The 19,100-nt window shown below is 54.9% G+C and overlaps 1 protein-coding gene across 1 annotated transcript in view; it reads right to left on the bottom strand.

The window, feature by feature from the left end:
* Positions 1-18,851, bottom strand: part of CEP152 (centrosomal protein 152) — a 46,676-nt gene extending 27,825 nt beyond the window's left edge. The window contains exons 1-8 of the mRNA XM_038750354.1: positions 18,765-18,851; positions 7,116-7,219; positions 6,760-6,823; positions 6,395-6,661; positions 3,724-3,895; positions 2,327-2,467; positions 621-760; positions 247-447 (exon numbers count right to left, since the gene is read on the bottom strand). Coding sequence (XP_038606282.1) covers positions 247-447; positions 621-760; positions 2,327-2,467; positions 3,724-3,895; positions 6,395-6,661; positions 6,760-6,823; positions 7,116-7,219; positions 18,765-18,851 — 1,176 coding nt within the window. The remainder of the gene's footprint in view (positions 1-246; positions 448-620; positions 761-2,326; positions 2,468-3,723; positions 3,896-6,394; positions 6,662-6,759; positions 6,824-7,115; positions 7,220-18,764) is intronic.
* Between the last annotated feature and the right edge of the window lie 249 nt (positions 18,852-19,100).

The raw sequence follows: 19,100 nt of genomic DNA, 5'->3' as shown, positions 1-19,100 counted from the left end.
CCGACTGAGTTCAAACACGCCATGAGAGCATTCCACATCTCATTTCTCTCTTCCCAGTCGATCCCCAGCCGTCCTGAGGCCCAGCCTGCTCTATGAAGTCTGGCCAGCGGGGACCATGGGCCTCAGAGCCCAGCAAAGGCCAGCCATCACCCCACCCTCAGTGCTCTTTTGGGGCAAACCAGCCCCTGCTATCACGCTGCCCCGGGGGTGGACTCCAGACAGCCCAGTGGGGCCGGACCTCTTCACCTGCTCCTGCAGGGCCACCCTGGCCACCTCCAGCTCCTGCTGCAGAGACGATGCTTGCTCCTCGTGCTTGCGCCGGAGGGCGGTGATGACCGCCTCGTGCCGCTCCCGTGCTCGCTGCAGGGTGTCCGTGCGGCGCAGCTCGGCCAGCTGCTGCTGCAGGCTCTCCACCGCCGACTCGGCCGCCCCGGCCTTCTGTGCCACCTGGGGGACAGATGGACTCTGGAGCGGGGCTGGCGATTCCGTCAGACAACCCACAGGAGCTGCAGCCGGCAGCTCTGCCGGACAACCTGTGGGATCCGCGGCCAGCTTGCATGTGCCTTCCCCGGGAGAGCTTTCCCTCACTGGGTGCAGGGGTGGCAAGCGAAAATAATCACCTGCTCCTCATTGGTCCGCAGTGTCTGGATTTCAGTCTCCAGGATCTTTACTTGGCCTTCGAGCTGCACCTCTCTCTCCTTTCCATTCTGAAAGAGTTTCTGAGTCTCCTGGAGGCTGAGAGTCAAACCAGCCTTTTCGTCTAAGGAAAGATAACATTTCAGTGGGCGAAAGCCCTCATCCAGGCCATCTCGGCTACTGGGACCCCAATCCGAGGCTGTGGGCAGACCCATCGACCTGCCCCGACTGAGGTGGCCCATGGACCAGTGACTGACTGACAGCTGACAGCCGACTAATCAGAAGGGCCAGGAGGGCCGAGGAGGAGGCCCTGCACCTCTGCTGGATGCCTCGGTCTGGAGAGTCAGTTGGCCCTGGAGAAGATCGAACAGCCGATGCGTGCACCTGCCACCTAGAGATCCCAGTCCCAAGTCCCATGCTGCTCCCCTGGCCCTGCTACCCAGAGATCCCGATCCCAAGCTCTGGCCCACTCCATCCCTCCCCTGGCCTGGCTGCCCAGAGGTCCTGGTGCTGAGCTCCAGCACGCTCTGCTGCCCAGAGGTCCCGGACCCAAGATCTGGCCCGGTCCACCACTCTCCTAGAGGTCCTGGTCCCAACCTCCGATCCGCTTCCTTGCTCCCCCAGACTTACTGCCCCGAGGTCCCAGGCCCGAGTTCCAGCCCACTCACCGTCTCCACTGGCCCTGCCACCCAGAGCTCTCGGTCCTGAGCTCCAGCCCGCTCTGCCACTCCCTGCTCAGTGAGCACTTTAACCCTCACCCGCAAGCCCTTCGCCACTCCAGCACCCTGGGGTCTCTTGCCCCCCTCTTGCCTTCACCTTTCCCTGGCACTGCAGCTGCTTTGCTTCACAATTTCATCTGTCTCTCCATCGCCCATGTCCTCCCTCTGTGCTGGAACGCCCTCTCCTTTCTAGCCAACAGATTGCCGCTCTCCCCATCTTCTAAGCCATCCAAAAATCACTTCTCCTCCAAGATACCTTCCCTGATCATCCCTCCTCTCCCCAGCCTACTCGCTCTCCCTTCTGTATCACCTATGCTCTTAAGTACTCCGATACTTGCCCCACCCCACAGCACTTATGTAAATATCCTTAAAATCTGCCATCTCCCCTCTGTCATTTATTTTTATATCTGTCTCTGCCCTTAGACTGTAAGCTCCTTGAGGGCAGAGATCATGTCTATCAACTCTACCATACTATACTCTCCCTAGCATTGAGCCCAGGGTGATTGTTCGATTCATTGACCATGGAAGGGGTGAACCGACTCCCAGCCCCCTAAGGAGTGCAGTACCAAACTCTGTTAAACAGAGTCAGAGGCAGTCATTCAGTATTTCCACTGCATAAACTTGGTTTCCTGCTTCTCTCCAAGCAGGATTTTCCTTCATACTCAAACACACAGATCAGGCTCAAAGGCCTGAAACTAATAGGTAGTCAGAGCAGGTGATGCCATTCCTCTGCAGAACTAGACACCAGAGAGCAACGTCCAACTAGACACATCATCTCAAACCTCTCTGAGATTTAGAAAGACCTTGGGAAACGTCAATCCCCCCGGTCAGGTTTTTTGAAAAGGATCTTGCTCCTGGAAGTCTAGGCCAGAAACATGAAGTGGTTCCTGTCATCCCCCAACGAGGAGTCCAGGCCTACAGTGAATAAGGAGGGACCGGGAGTCTCGGGGGTCGGCACCCAACCCGCTTACCTCTGACCATTGCAAGCTGGTGGTTCAGGTACCTAACCTGGCGTCCGCTCTCTTCCAGCTTTTCACTGAGTTCCTCCAGTTGCCTCCCTTTGGCTTTGTTAAGCACTTGGAGTTGAAGGACCTGCATGTTTTCGGCTGATTCTGTCACGAGATGAAGAGAAAATGGAGTGAGGCAGGGATTGGGCACTCTGGCCTATCTGGGGGACTGGAAGCACTTTCAGGGCAGAGATTGTGTCTACCAACTCTACTTTATTGTACTCTCCCAAGCAGAACGAGTGAGCGCGTAGTACCCCTTAAGCAATTGATACTCACCTCATTCTCAGTTCCCCAGAGCTTCCCCAATTTATATTTCAATGTCTGTCTCCCTGTCTTGACTGTTAGCTCCTTGAGTGTAGGGATCTGGGCGGCCAACTCCCAAGCACTTAGTACAGTACTTTGTACTAAGTGCTCAATAAATACCATTGACTGACTGATTGACCAGTCCAAAGTGCAGTCCAGACACGAGATTAGAACTGCTTGGATGAAATCCGATTCCCAAGTGAGCAGGAGGAAACCTTGTGGAGCCCTCTCATTCATTCATTCAATCATATTTATTGAGCACATACTGAATGCAGAGTACAGTGATAAGTGCTTGGGAGAGTACAATATAACAATAAACAGACACAATCCCTGCCCAGAGTGTGCTTCGACGTTGAGCCAGCCCCCATGGGTGCAGCAGTCTGCCTGCTGGAAGGGCACCCTGAGCTGACCGAGTGGGTGCGAATGGAGTAGGTGAGCCTGGACCAGGGGGAGGGGGGAATGACCCGGAAAATCATCAGCCAATATCGAGTTCAGAAAAGCAATCTCAGGGTCCCCACAGATCATCCCTTCCAACCACCAGCTTGGGGGCTGAGAATTATTAGTAGTAATAATAATAATAATAATGATGATGATGGTATTTATTAAGCACTTACTATGTGCTAGGCACTAAGCGCTGGGATGGATACAGGCAAATCGAGTTGGACACAGTCCCTGTCCCATTTGGGGCTCACAATTTCAATCCCCGTTTTACAGAGAAGGTAACTGAGGCACAGAGAAGTGAAATGACTTACCCAAGATCACACAGCAGACTGGTGGCAGAACCAGGATTAGAACTAATGACCTTCTGACTCCCAGGCCTGTGCTCTATCCACTACGCCATGCTGCTTCTTAATTAATTAATTGATTAATCTGGAAGCTTTCCTCAATCCATTCCCAGGGATTCTCCAATCCATTCACGCAGCTCCCCACGCAACCCCAACCCTAAGTTTTCATTCACTGGTGAGGGGGCAATGAATGATGAAAGATGCTGCAATATCAGACAAACTGGCAGAGCTAAATAATCTGAGGAAAAGGGGTCTTTAAAAGTTGATGCTTACGTTCAGTAAGTCCCAAAAATTCTTGTTGCAAGTCTTCAAATATTCCATTCTTTCTTGCCTCCTTGTCCTGGGTCAAAGGGCCATCGTGTAGGGTGGGGGCCGGGTATGGTTTGTAGGACACTTTATATGGCCCCAGGGGCTGGCTGCTGGGAACCCGGGACGGTACAAATGGCTGCGGTGAGATGAAAAATGAAACCTGCGATTAAAAGACGTGTCCCACGGTCCTCCAGGGATCAACCATCCGTCCCCTCAGGGGTTCACAGTAGGTTCAAGTGACGATTCACACAGACTCGCTGTGGCTTCGTGGGATTGTTTTCCTTGCGCCTGGTAAGGCCCGGGGTGTCAGTGATGCCTCCGGGCCCAGGCAAGGCTTCATGGCAAGTGGAACCCTCACAGACCACCCATCCTGGCACCTCTGAGGACGAATCCTGAGTGGAAGGGAAAGGTCGGCCTTCATATAAAGAATGACAGACATCGCCCCCGCCCCCTCAGCCAATCGGTAGGGGCATAGCGCTGCTTGGCAAGTTCACAAGTGGAGAGAGGGCAAACAAAACCTGAGGCCCAGCAATCTGAGGCCCAGCACCATCAGAAGACCTTGTGTCTGACATTCTTTCTTGGTGTCAACGGTTCACATTGAGCCATCTGCACTCTCTCAACCTGGTTCTCCTCATCTCTCCGGCCATTCATTCTCAGTCTCCTTTGCGGGCTCCTCCTCCCCCTCCCATCCCCTTACTGTAGGGATTCCTCAAGGGTCAGTTCTTGGTCCCCTTCTGTTCTCTATCTACACTCACTCCCTTGGTGAACTCATTCACTGCCATGGTTTCAACTATCATCTCTACGCTGATGACACCCAAATCTACATCTCTGCCCCTGCTCTCTCTCCCTCCCTCCAGGCTCATATCTCCTCCTGCCTCCAGGACATCTCTATCTGGATGTCTGCCCACCACCTAAAACTCAATATGTCCAAGATTGAACTCCTTATCTTCCCTCCCAAATCCTGTCCTCTCCCTGACTTTCCCGTCACTGTAGGCGGCACTACCATCCTTCCCATCTCACAAGCCCGCAACCTTGGTGTCATCCTCAACTCCGCTCTCTCGATCACCCCTCACATCCAATCCGTCACCAAAACCTGCCGGTCTCACCTCCACAACACCGCCAAGATCCGCCCTTTCCTCTCCATCCAAACTGCTACCTTGCTGGTTCAATCTCTCATCCTATCCCGACTGGATTACTGCATCAGGCTCCTCTCTGATCTCCCATCCTCCTGTCTCTCCCCACTTCAGTCTATACTTCACTCTGCTGCCCGGATCATCTTTGTGCAGAAATGCTCTAGGCATGTTACTCCCCTCCTCAAAAATCTCCAGGGGCTGCCTGTCAACCTATGAATCAAGAAAAAATTCTTCACTCTCGGCTTCAAGGCTCTCCATCACCTCGCCCCACCCTACCTCACCTCTCTTCTCTCCTTCTACAGCCCAGCCTGCACCCTCTGCTCCTCTGCCGCTAACCTCCTCACTGTACCTCGTTCTCGCCTGTCCCGCCGTCGACCCCCGGCCCGCGTCCTTCCCCTGGCCCCTGGAGGAATGCCCTCCCTCCGCACATCCACCAAGCTAGCTCTCTTCCTCCCTTCAAAGCCCTACCTGAGAGCTCACCTCTTCCAGGAGGCCTTCCCAAACTGAGCTCCTTTCTTCCTCTCCTCCTCCCCATCCCCCGTCCTACCTTCATCCCCTCCCCACAGCACTTATATATATACATTTGTACAGATTTATTACTCTATTTTACTTGTACATATTTACTATTCTATTTGTTTTGTCAATGATGTGCATATAGCTTTAATTCTATTTGTTCTGATGATTTTGACACCTGTCTACATGTTTTGTTTTGTTGTCTGTTTCCCCCTTCTAGACTGTGAGCCCGATGTTGGGTAGGGACCGTCTCTATATGTTGCCAACTTGTACTTCCCAAGAGCTTAGTACAGTGCTCTGCACACAGTAAGCACTCAATAAATACAATTGAATGAATGAATGAATGAATGACCAGTTCATTCTGTTCTCTGTAGCCTGCTAGACTGGAAGCTACTTGAGGGCAGGGATCAAGTCTGCCACCTTGAAGGTCTTCTCCCCAGTACTCAATCCAGTGCTCTGGATACAACAGATTGTAAGAACCTTGAAGGGGGGAATTTTGTCCTCGATGGTCCTCTCCCAAGTGCTCAGTCCAGTGCTCTGCACTCAGAATACTGTAAGTACTTTGAGGGCAGGGATCATGTCTCCTCCCTCGACGGAACTCTCCCAGATACGGAGGGGAAAGACAGCAGGATGCCGATGGGGGACATGGGAAGAAGAGAAAGAAGCTCCCAGCAGAGGCCAGGAGACCATGGTGTTTGGCCAGCTCTTCTGCTGGGCCAGTTCCCTCTGCACAGCCCTGGCCAGGCTGTCAATGCCATGCCTGCAAGGCCGGGACATGGGCTGCCTGAAGCTGCTTGCTCAGCCCTGAACTGGCTCCCTTCCTGCAGTCCCTGACACAGCGCTGCCCTTGCCAGATGGCCCGCTAGCCAGAGCCTCAAATGGAAAGTAGCCTGGCCTGCCAACAGGTCAGTGCCCAAGCCAACTCAAGTGTGGGCAGCTGAAACTGAGGCAAGGGACCCTCTCCAAAAGCAGCCACCTTAACTTTGTACCTGAAATTGCTCCCTCTGAGCATCTGGAAAGTGTCCAACTGGGCTTTGTTGTCTTGAAAATTCTTCCGGAGCTCCAGTGAACGGTCTGAAGTCTTCCGGGAGGTGATACAAGTCGCTGCGTTCCAGGTGGCTGGGTAGACCGAGCCCATCCCCGTTCACACCGTCCCGGGGCCTCCCGGCACTGTAGCCCTCGTGGTCACCGGGAGGCTGGGTCCAGCCGTCCACACCGCTGTCCCGTGGGTACAGATCCGGGCCGTCTTCATAGCCCTGTTACCAGAGTGCAGAGGGAGGTCACAGGTCACAAGTCGTACATGGCCTGGCCCTTGGGTCCCAAAAAGTCACCCCCAGCCTCACCCAGAACTCACATTTGGTGGGGAAGGCAGCACCGGATGCTCATTCCAGGTGATCTGCTCCCAGGACGGGGGAGTTCTTGAGAGAAAAAACACCGAAGTTGTGCCACTCTCCCTCTGGAATTCATGGACACACGTTTACGTTTGCCCATGCGTGCCTGCGCACACATACACACTCTCCCTCTCTCAAGCTCTAGTAACTCTTTAGCATGCATTGCCCAAACTTGCATACCCTCCTGGTTTCACTTTTCTGATGGGACAACTGAAACTTTTCCTTTAACACCTAAGGGCTCTCTCTGACAAGAGCAAGAAACTTTAGCCTAGTAGTCTAAAAACGCTCAAGGGAGCAAGGGAAAATGTTGTTTTCTTACTGCCCGGCTGGGATCTCCTCACTGCAGCGAGAAGAGTTGAGCTCTGGAGAAGAGAGGTCATCGTCCAGCATATCATGTGGAAGATCGGTCAATAATTGCTGGAGCTGAAAGATGAAGTTTGGAATTAAAAAAAATAATAATAATGGCATTTATTAAGCGCTTACTATGTGCAAAGCATTGTTCTAAGCACTGGAGAGGTTACAAGGTGATCACGTTGTTCCACAGGGGGCTCACAGTCTTAATCCCCATTTTATAGATGAGGTAACTGAGGCACAGAGAAGTTAAGTGACTTGCCCAAAGTCACACAGCTGACAACTGGCAGTCAGGATTTGAACCTATGACCTCTGACTCCAAAGCCCGTGATCTTTCCACCGCGCCAACACTGATTCTCTAATTAATGAAATGTGTTGGCCCAAGTGACTGGAGGTTTGGGATGTCTTGGTATAGGATAAGGCAAGTATCTTGAAGAAAAAAAGCTCAGTGTATAGCAGCCAAAACTTAGGTTTGGAAACAATCCTCCCCACCCGATTCTGCTGACTCTTTCTGTAAACTCCATCAGGTTCACCCAGTAACTGATTGACTGAGGGCCTGAATGTCAGTCCCCTAAACTCCAAGTGGGCTCAGAAGATGGAGGGCTAGCAGACTGTCTGTTCAAGTCAAGTGGGCTGGGAATTGGCTGTTGGAGGCCAGTGGGGCTTGGAGGCTGATGGCTTCTGAAATGCAAGATGAGATCACCTTGAAGAGGTGCACATAGGCAGGCCCCTAATGTAGGTGGGAGGGGGAGAGGGATGCCCTCCTTTCACACTCCCACTTACCTCCCCCCATTTTCAGACCCTAACACCATCAGAGTAAGGGGAAGAGCCTTTTCAGGGGCAGACAAGCCAGAGCAAGACTGGTGGCAGGAGAATCGGTGAGTCGGGGGGGCGTGGGGCAGACGGCGGGCTTGGAAGGGATTCTGCCAGGATTCCCATGGCAAGGATAACAACAATAATAATAATAATAATTACTGTATTTGTTTAGCGCTTACTATGTGCCAAGCACTGTTCTAAGCACTGGGGTAGATAAAAGGTAAACAGGTTGTCCAATGTGGGGCTCACAGTCTTAATCTTCACTTTACAGATGAGGTAACTGAGGCATAGAGAAGTTAAGTGGCTTGCCCAAGGTCACACAACAGACAAGTGGCGGAGCCGGGATGAGAACCCATGTCCTCTGACTCCCAAATCCACGCACTTTCCATTGAGCCAGGAGACGTTCAGAGTTTCACACGCCGCCTGGCCAAGCCAAGACAGTCCAGGGTCGGAGTCTGCTTGCCCAACTTGGTACCTGAGCTCTGCTGGCCCCTCCTGACACTCACACGCCTGGATCAGCAGTCTAGCTGCCCCCTCCAGGCAGAGCCGGGGTGGCAGGAGGGGGAGGGAGACGGGGAGAGGGGCCAGGAGAAGCGGGGTAGGGGAAGGGCTGGAGGGATTTGAGCCACATCATTTCCGGGAAGGAGGAGCCGGGCCTTCTGCAGACTCTCCTATTTCACCCGTTTCGCTGGGCAGACATAAATCTCTTTCTTCCCACCCGGAAAGCCGCCCCAAACCCAGCCCGGGCCTCGGAAGGTTCACAGCCGCACCAGAGGGCGGAAAGCCATCAGTGGCCTCTTCCCCAGGGTGTTCAGCCCCCGGTGCTGCTGCTGCTGCAGAGGAAGTGGGCCTACTCTGCTGAAATCCCCAAGCATGGGTGGGGGTGGGGAGAAGAGCCCTGAGCCCTGCCACTCACCCACTGTCTGGGTCCAACCACAGTGGGGTCCCTGATGCCCTAACCTGAGCCCAGTGGGCACGTCAAGAGAAACAAGACCAGTGCCCCACCCACCCAAATATCCTCATCATCTGGCGAGTGGCTCTAGAATAGGTAGCAGCAGGCTGCCCCTGGCTACAGTGGCAGAGGAATTTCTGACTGAGGTCCCTTCGGGTGACTGTTGCCTAGCTTGGCTTGCCCTCTGCCCTGCCCTGCTCGGGTACGGGAGCCCGAAAACAAAGCCGAGATGCCCACTCTGCGTCCCTGTCCCATCTCCTTCCTTGCTTAGCCATGCGAAGGGAGGGAGGGCAGGCAGAGGAGGAGGTGGGGGCAGGGGGTGGGTGGAGGAGGAGGTGGCTTTGTGAGGGCCAGGCCCCCTGGGGCTGGGCGGGAGCTAGGATAAGCACTTGGACTTGAAAAGGGTGACGAGGATCCTAAGCCGAGACCCAGAGGACTCCGGTAGTTCTCTTGTGAGTGAGAGGGAAGGGGAGAGGAGAGGAGTGGGGAGGAGAAGAGAAAGAGGACACCGCCCCGCTCAGCTGGCCTAGAGACAGGGAGAATCAGAAGGAGCTGAGGTCCGCCTGCCTCCTGCTGGCCAAGTGGCCAGACGGCGGCTGCCGGGAGGGAGGTGGCTGGGGCGGGAGGGAGGTGGCTGGGCCGGGCGGCACCATCTGCTCTGGCCTGGGATTAGCTGAAAATGGAGAAACCAGCCAGATGCGACATTATGGCTTGCAACAAAGCCAGGAGCCCCTGGGGGGCTCAATAGGTGTGAGACTTCACAAGGGAAAATCCACACTGCCCAGCTCTCTCAGGAAGCAGTTCCACCTGGGATTCACCCCCTGCCCAGGAAGCTGCCCTGGGCATGGGCATGCACACACGCATGGGCAGAGTGACCCCCACCAACATTCCACCATTACCTGAAGTAAGGACTGCCGGATGGAACATACGCTTTCCTCTAACCCTTCAGGGAGGTTGGGTCCAGGGCCAAAGGCCTCCAGGCATTGGGCCCCCACCTGGCAGGGGCTACGGAGCATGCCACCGCCACTGCCACCGCTCTGCTCCTGGTGGGGGCTACAGAGCATGTCGCCACCGCCGCCGCCTCTCTGCTTCCAGGCACGCACACTGGGGCCCCACTGGACTCTCCCCAGGGTCCCAAAACCTCTGCTCCCTTCAGGGTTACTATTGCGCAGAAACAAACAGGTGTGGGATGAGGGACAAGAGCGAAAAGCCCCAGGAAGCCCACAGGCTAGCGGGCCATTCCCACCCACAGCCTTGCAAACATTCTAAATCCATTCTGAAATCTACTGCGTTCACTCTCCTCCAACAAGGCTCTCGGCCACACCAACTCAGCCCAGCCCTGGGCCCGGATGGGTGAAGACAGGGGTCCCGAAGCCCACCTCGGAGAAGAACTCACTGTCCACAGCCCAGCCCCACAGACATGAAGAGATCCCACTCCACTGAGATGCTGCAGTCGGGGACGAACAGGTCCCCACAGCCGGAGGAGAAGGGAAGAGAGACAGGTGGAGCTGGGAACAGTAGAGCTCCACATCCCTGGCTGGCAGCCCCCCGACGATAGTCGGGAAGATGACCAGGTCATAGCTCTCCCAGAGAAGGCCAGGGGTACAGGGGTGGCGGCCGCCTGCCTGGCCGGGGAGGGATCCGAGCCTCACGGGCGCTGCTCATTACAGCCATGGCCAACAATGGGGCAGTGGAGGGGATGAATGGGCTCCCACGCTGAGGCTCAGGCTCTGGCATCATCCCTCCCTCCCCCGCCGGCCCCCGCCCACTAGGTAAAGCCCTCCATTGCTCCTGCCCCCATTTCCCAGTCCTCCTCAAACTCTGCCCTCAGGAAGCCAGCCTCCTCCTTGGGGGTAGATTGACTGAGGGCACTTGGAAGTTCCTCCACAAGTGCAGCACAATTTCTCCGGGCCGAGAGCAGAGGATGCTCACCCCTCTTCCTACTCCTGCCTCAGAGCTCAGTGGCCGGGGTGGCTGCCAGCCTTGGCCTGGGCCATGCTGCTAAGGGGGCTCGGCTGCCAGGAGGGCCTGGACCCTCCCGGACGAGGACTACGACAGGGGGAGCGAAAGGGGGGTTCCTGTGCGGAGTGAGGTCACTAGTGGCTGGGTGGGACGGTTCCAGGGACGAGAGAGATGTGCTAAGCTGGCTCTGTGGTAAGGCTGGTGCTGTACGCCACCGCTCAGGAGGGTGGGGAGGCAGAGAGAGAGAGAGAGAGAGGGAGAGGGAGAGGGAGAGGGGGAGAGAGAGAGAGAGAGAGAGAGAGAGAGAGAGAGAGAGAGAGAGAGAGAGAGAGAGAGAGAGAGAGAGAGAGAGAGAGAGGTGGGGGGGGGGGGGCACGGCCTCCAGGATGACTCAGAGCCACATGCAAACTGCTTAGGGGCTTTTTGCTGCCAGGTTCTAAATTCCATCATGTTCAGAGCATCAGAAATATTTTCCCTTCATCTCACCAAACAAAAATCTGCAGACGGCTCTCTGGCAGGGACGGCTCCCCGAGGACAGAACAGGACACAAGGCCAGGCAGGAGGCAGCCCCCACCCTGGGCCAAATGCCAGCCTCCAGAGTGCCCACTTGCTTGCTGCCCTCCGTGCCCCAACGAGACCCTAACAGCCAGAGGTGAGAATACACTTGAGAGAACATGAGAGAGAGAGAGAGAGACCACACGAGCGAGAGGCAAGCGCAAGACTACAAGCAAGGGAAAGGTGAGCAAGAGAGTGTGTGAGCAAGAGGTGAGCAAGAAAGTGCACAAGCGAGCATGAGAGTGCACAAGAGAAAGCACAAGAGCATAGGAGCAAGAGGAGAGCACAAGAGAGCACGTGGGTGAGAGAGCATAACATGTGACGAGAGGAGAGTATGAGAACACGCAAGCCAGAGATGGCATGAGAATGTGCAAATGACAGGAGAGCATGAGAACACATGAGCAAGAAGACCATGAAAGAGCATGCAAGACAGCACAAGAGTGTGTAAGCAAGTCAGAACGAGGAGAGCACAAGAAAGCACACCAGCGAGAGGAGAGCACGAGAGAGTACATCAGTGAGAGGAGAGCATGAGAGAGAGCACACAAGCGAGAAGAGAGCACAAGAAAATACGAGAACTGCGCTGCCCCCGAGTCTGGTCACAGATTCCTGAGGCAGTTTCCTTAATCTGGCAGGAGGCTCCTCCCTCTCTGGAGGTGGAGATGGAGGTGGCATATGGGGAGGCCCCCAAGGAACAAGACGGAGCACCCTCGGCACCACGGGCAACTAGTACTTCTCCCCTGTCCCCACCGTCCCCCGCTTCTTGGAAGACGTGTGGCCAGAGAGCGCGGAGGGAGGGACTTGCAGACCCAGGAGGAGACAGAGACAGCAGTAGCAGCCAGTGGCGGGAGGCTGACCCTAAAGGGGGAAATGGCCACCCTGATCCTGGGCCTTCTTCCCCCTTGGACAAGGCTCTTATAGATCCAGGCCCACTGCTTCTAATAATAATAATAATAATAATAATAATAATAATAATGGCATTTATTAAGCACTTACTATGTGCAAAGCACTGTTCTAAGCGCTGGGGAGGTTACAAGGTGATGAGGTTGTCCCACGTGGGGCTCACAGTCTGAATCCCCATTTGACAGATGAGGTAACTGAGTCACAGAGAAGTTAAGTGACTTGCCCAAAGTCACACGGCTGACAATTGACGGAGCTGGAATTTGAACCCATGACCTCTGACTCCAAAGCCCGTGCTCTTTCCACTGAGCCATGCTGCTTCTCTGCTTCTGCCACCACCACCACATCACCACCACCACACACATACATTCTCTCTCTCTCTCTCTCTCCTGGCTTCCCACCTCCACATCCACCCTAACAATTGTCCAAGGCTAGCTGGTTGCCAGTCCCACCCTCCTTCTGTGGCCTTCAAAACCCATCGCCCCTCAGAAGAGTTTGCCGGCCCAGGAGCCCACGGCTTTAACCCCACTGAAGAGAGGCACATCTTGGTCGCCTCCGCCTCCCAGGTGGGATCCACAAGGGGGATTCCCCCAGGAAAGCATCAGAGGGTGTCCAACCACACTGCATCACCCCCCCTTCCTAATCACACAGGGAACCCTGCCAACCATGCCCCCTCTGATCATCCACAACAAACCATGTCCCCAAACCAGAGGGACTCCTGCCAACCATGTCGCCCTCAATCACACAGGGACAACTGCCAACCATGCCCCCCTAATCACACAGGGACCACACCAACCATGCCCCCCCGCACCCCCCAATCCCACAGGGATCAGGGGAAGCAGAATCAGTATTTCCAAGTCTCAGTGGACCCAAACCTCGGGGCACCCGGCGTAGCTAAGGATTTCTCAGAGACAGCAGTCGCCTAATGAGTCGCCTAGTATGATGTGGCCCAGAGTAATCTCCCCTGGAATGTGTAAAAGACCGCTTTTCCCCAGCGCTCTCACAATGCTTACTTCATTCTGTCCTCACAACACCCCATGAGGTAGGAAGAGGCAGGTTCCGCCACGCCCATTTTGAGGAGGCAGACCATGAGGTGGGCTTTCCCCAGTTCACCGGGCAGGTCAGGGCCAGGGCTGGGTCTAGCTAGAGCCTGGGTCTCCTGCGTTGCGGACACAGGACCCTCCCCAAGGCCCACATGGGCAAGCCAGAGAACAGACGTTGCCGGAAGAGGACGTTGCGGGGGGAGGCCAGAGAAGCAGGATGGCGTAATGGGTAGAGCACAGCCTGGGAGTCAGAAGGTCAAGGGTTCTAATACCAGCTCTGCCACTTGTCTGCTGTGTGACCTTGGGCAAGTCACTTCACTTCTCTCTAGGAGGCCTTCCCAGACTGAGCCCCTTCCTTCCTCTCCCCCTCGTCCCCCTCTCCATCCCCCCATCTTACCTCCTTCCCTTCCCCACAGCACCTGTATATATGTTTGTACATATTTATTACTCTATTTATTTATTTATTTTGCTTGTACATATCTATTCTATTTATTTTATTTTGTTAGTATGTTTGGTTTTGTTCTCTGTTTCCCCCTTTTCGACTGTGAGCCCACTGTTGGGTAGGGACTGTCTCTATATGTTGCCAACTTGTACTTCCCAAGCGCTCAGTACAGTGCTCTGCACACAGTAAGCGCTCAATAAATACGATTGATTGATTGATTCTCTGGGCCTCAGTTACCTCATCTGTAAAATGGGGATTGAGACCGGGAGTCCCACGTGGGACAGGGACCGTGGCCAACCCGACTTGTTTGTATCCACCTCAGCACTTGGCATAGTGTCCGACACATAATAAATAATAGTAATAATGTTGGTATTTGTTAAGCGCTTACTATGTGCCAAGCACTGTTCTAAGCGCTGGGGTAGATACAAGGTAATCAGGTTGTCCCACGTGGGGCTCACAGTCTTCAACCCCATTTTACAGATGAGGGAACTGAGGCCCAGAGAAGTTAAGTAACTTGCACAAGGTCACACAGCTGACAAGTGGCGGAGCCGGGATTTGAACTCACGACCTCTGACTCCAAAGCCCGTGCTCTTTCCACTGAGCCACGCTGCAAATGCTTAATAAATGCCACAATTTTAATTAATATAACACAGGGCAGCTGGACACCTGACTGCCCAGATTCGTCTCTAACACTGCGCTTTTCAATCCCAGGATTTGATCTCTCAAAGGCCTTTAAACCTGAAGGCCATTGAAAGATGGCTGTCTGGCCCAAGGGGCTCCTGGACGTGCCTAAAGAGATGCTGGCTTTCTTCCTCCTTCTAGTAGGCACAAGGGATACAACGGTCCCATCCCGGGGGTGGGGGTGGTGGGGCTGGGGAAGAAGGGACAGGGAGGGCAGGGGCATGGCTGAGGTAGGGAGTTATGGCCGCCTAACACAGGGGAGGCCCCTCCCCTGTCTCAGCCAGCAAGGTTGGGTGGGCTTGGGTGATCGCTGGTTGCAGCTGGGGGTGGGGGGGGACGACCCACAGTTGGTTTTCTTTTTTTGGGTATTTGTTAAGTGGAAAGAGCACGGGCTTTGGAGTCAGAGGTCATGGGTTCAAATCCCGGCTCCGCCAATTGTCAGCTGTGTGGCTTTGGGGAAGTCACTTCACTTCTCTGTAGCTCAGTTACCTCATCTGTCAAATGGGGATTAAGACTGTGAGCCCCATGTGGGACAACCTGATCACCTTGTAGCCTCCCCAGCGCTTAGAACAGTGCTTTGCACATAGTAAGCGCTTAATAAATGCCATCATTATTATTATTATTAAGTGCTTATCATCTGCCAGGCAGTGAACTAAGCACTAGGGTAGATGATAATCAGGTTTGGCACAAGCCATGTTCCACATGGGGCTCGCAGACTTAGTTCCCATTTTACAGGTGAGGAAACTGAGGCACGGAGAAGTTAAATGACTTGCCCATGGTCACACAGCAGACAAGTGATAGAGCCAGGATTACAACTTAGATCCTCTGACCCCTAGGCCCAGGTTCTTTCCACTAGGCCATGCTGCTTCTCAGGTTTGCCTGCTGGCCCGGGTTCCCGGCTGGCAGCGGCACCAGGAGCACTGACCCTGCACGCCTTGACCCAGAATCGATGGGGCCAGTTCCGAAAAGGAAACAGAATCCATTTGTCTAGAGAAAGTTTACAATCCGGGAAGCATTTCTAGGGGCAGGAAGCCCGAGGAACGTGTGGCCAGAGAGCATCCAGCTGAGCTGGAGAGAGGCGGGTAGGAGGGGACCTGGAGTCAAGATGTTTTCTGGCTTGTTTGGGGTGGAGATTGGGGGGGGGGGAGGGCGGTCCCTTTCCTTCCCAGAGAGCCGCTCCTCTCCCGCGACATCACAACGACGCTCCAGCAATAGCCCGGTGCAAGGTCACAAGAGAGGACCCTGGGGACGGTAACTGGTTCCACCCTCCAGGCCTTTCTGAGGGGATGGATGGTGACTGTGGCAGTGGAGGCTGGGGTTTCCCAGGGAAGGCACAGGGGGTCCTCCTCCCCTGGGGAAGCCTTCTGGGCCGGGGCGCAGACCTGTGCTGCTCGGCCCTGGGACCACCAACCATTAGGGTGCAGACCGATTGGGAGCAACTTACTCAAGAACAGTGCTTGGCACATAGTAAGAGCTTAACAAATACCAACAAAAAAAAAATAGTTGCTGAAGCTAAAACCAGAGGCCGAGGAGCCAGGAGTGCAAGCCCAGCGACCCCACTGGAGGCTGCCCGGAGACATGAGGTGCGGGGCTGGAGGGGGTGGGGGGGTGGACAAAGCTTGTGTGGCTCCCTACTGCCCTGAACAAGAGCCATTCTGGGGACCCCAGAGGGAGGGGCCTTGGGAGAGAAGACAGGACCCTGGGAAGTGTTCGAGTCGCGGCGGAGACTGTATATCAACTCCCAAGAGCTTAGCACAGTGCTAGGCACACAAGTAAGCATTCAATAAATACCTCAAAAATCTCCAGTGGCTACCAATCAACCTACGCATCAGGCAGAAACTCCTCACCCTCGGCTTCAAGGCTGTCCATCACCTCGCCCCCTCCTACCTCACCTCCCTTCTCTCCTTCTCCAGCCCAGCCTGCACCCTCCGCTCCTCTGCCGCTAATCTCCTCACCGTGCCTCGTTCTCGCCTGTCCCGCCGTTGACCCCCGGCCCACGTCATCCCCCTGGCCCGGAGTGCCTTCCCTCCCCACATCCGCCAAGCTAGCTCTCTTCCTCCCTTCAAGGCCCTACTGAGAGCTCACCTCCTCCAGGAGGCCTTCCCAGACTGAGCCCCCTCTTTCCTCTCCCCCTCCTCCCCCTCTCCTTCCCCTCTGCCTTACCTCCTTCCCCTCCCCACAGCACCTGTATATATCTATATATGTTTGTATGTATTTATTACTCTATTTTATTTGTACATATTTGTTCTACTTATTTTATTTTGTTAATATATTTTGTTTTGTCCTCTGTCTCCCCCTACTAGACTGTGAGCCCACTGTTGGGTAGTGACCATCTCTCTATGTTGCCAACTTGTACTTCCCAAGCACTTAGTACAGTGCTCTGCACACAGTAAATGCTCAATAAATACGATTGAATGAATGAATGAATGAACTGATGCCAGTGATGCTGTTCCTGCAGATGATGATGAGTCGGAGGCGGTAGGAGCCCTGGGGAGACTCTGCTTCACAACAGCCAAAGTCCACCCGAGGGGCTGAGGTCTCGGCCAGTTGGACGCTGCAGGTGGGAGAGGGAGTTGGGTGGGGCTGGCACGATGAAGAAGATGGGAGGAGGAGGTTTGACTCCCCCAGGTGCCCACCCCTCCTCTCTTGACCCCCTGCTACAGGGCCATCTCACTGGTCACGGGCCTAATCCTACACTCAGGAACAAACTCCTGTCACCAGTCCCCCCACCCCAGTTCCTCTCTGGAACAGCTCAATCAGTCCATCAATGGTATGGATTGAGTGTTTACTGTGTGCAGAGCACTTTACAGAGTGGTTAGGAGAGTACAATATAGTAGACATGATCTCTGCCCGCAGGGAGTTTCCAGTCTAGTTCCTGAGGGAATGTTCATCAGGACAGCTTGGGTCTTTTAAACAAGAGCTGGGGGGTTGGGGACAGGATAGAACGGGGGGGGGGGACGGAGCCTGGTCACAGCCCGGTCTCTGACCCATGGGACTCTCGGGGCCAAATTGCTGCCCCATAAAAGTACCCGTCATTGAGTCACAGGAGAGCCCACCGTCGTTGGCCTTATCTACTGCCCTTCCTACTCAAAGCCGGGGAGGCCCTGAAGCTCGCTCAGGAACCTGGGCCCCGGCCCTGCCCCTCACCAGTCCAACCTCCGCCGGCCGCAGTGCTGAGCCACTACGGTTCTATAGCACACTCCCCTCTGCCTTCCTTCCTTCTTCCCTGCCCCGGCCCCCACTGGTCCTGGTCACAGCTGGCCGTAATGCTGAGATGTTATGGTGCTCTAGCAAGCTCACCCCAGCCTGCCTCCCTCCCTCCCTCCCTCCCTCCATTCCGGCCCTGCCCATGACCCCCAGGCACACATAGAGATATTGGTCCAAACCCCAGTACCCAACTCTGTCCCCTACCTCTTGGGTGGGGAGGATGCTTCATCACTAACCAACCTCAAATCCCAACCACTACCAGCTTGACGCTTCCACTCAGTCAACACCCCAGGTGTCCGGGTGGGTGGCAGGGGTCGTGTCCTAGCTGAAGCCCAAGGGAAGGAAGACTGGAGGCCCGGAACTCCCCATGACTGCTCCCTGAACTCCCACTTACTCTAAGTCCAACGCCTGTGTGCACAGCACTGGACCACATGCTCGAGAGACACAACCCCTGCCCTCAAGAAGCTCATGATCTGAATGGGGGAGACAGCAGGCTCAGGGGACTTAAAGTGAGGAGGAAAAACAGAGAGACAACCGGATGTAACAAGAGAAGGGAATGCCAGGCCAGTGGATGGACAGAAGTGTTTGTAGAATATAATAATAATGATGGCATTTATTAAGCGCTTACTATGTGCAAAGCACTGTTCTAAGCAGAATGATAGGTTCACTAGTGCTGCGGGTGGCTGTGGGGATGCCCAGGCTCTCTGCCCCCGCCTTAGACCCCTGGCCGAGGAGCAGGAGCAGGAACAGGGCACTGCTTGAGGATGGGAAGGCCTCCTGCAGCAGAAGGTAGCTCAGGAGTTATGAAAAGGGAAGGGCTGAAACCTGATAGATGGGAAGGGAGATAAAGTTTCAGGAAGGGAGGCGATGGGGGGAGGAGCAGAGATGGCAAGCTGGCAAAAAGAGCCAGAGGTGAGATGAGGAGAGCAGGCAGAGCTCCCTAATGAGGAAAACCTTCAGGATAAAGCGTGCAGGGGAGGGAATGAAGCCACGGGAAGGCAAGGGGGAAGGAGCTTGGAGGTGAGTTTGGAGAGAAGGGAAGACCTTTTCCGGAACACTTACCTCTCGCTCCCGGGCATAGTCCTCCGGATCACTCTCTTCTTCCTCCGGCTGGGCCTGCAGGGCCATGCTGCCAAAGTCCAGCGACATGGTCCTCTGAAAGATGGCCCAAGTGAATACCGCCGCAAGCCTTGTCACGAGAGGAAGTCAGCTATCGGGGGACCTGAGGACACTTAATCCTGGCTCTGCCGAGGATGGCAACTTCTGGCTGCTGTTGCAGGCCGGTGGCTGGCTGGTTAAATCCTGGGCTGGACGCAAAGTGTTCAGCAGTACTGCCCACCTGAACTACGCTGTGACCCACGTGGGGCCGAAACCGAGTCCATGGCGCCCAGTTCTGGG

The sequence above is a fragment of the Tachyglossus aculeatus genome, chromosome 8, assembly GCF_015852505.1.
Source record: "Tachyglossus aculeatus isolate mTacAcu1 chromosome 8, mTacAcu1.pri, whole genome shotgun sequence".
In the NCBI taxonomy this organism is placed as follows: Eukaryota; Metazoa; Chordata; class Mammalia; order Monotremata; family Tachyglossidae; genus Tachyglossus; species Tachyglossus aculeatus.
The sequence above is the reverse complement of the archived record's forward strand: the minus strand, read 5'-3'. Positions and strand labels throughout refer to the sequence as shown.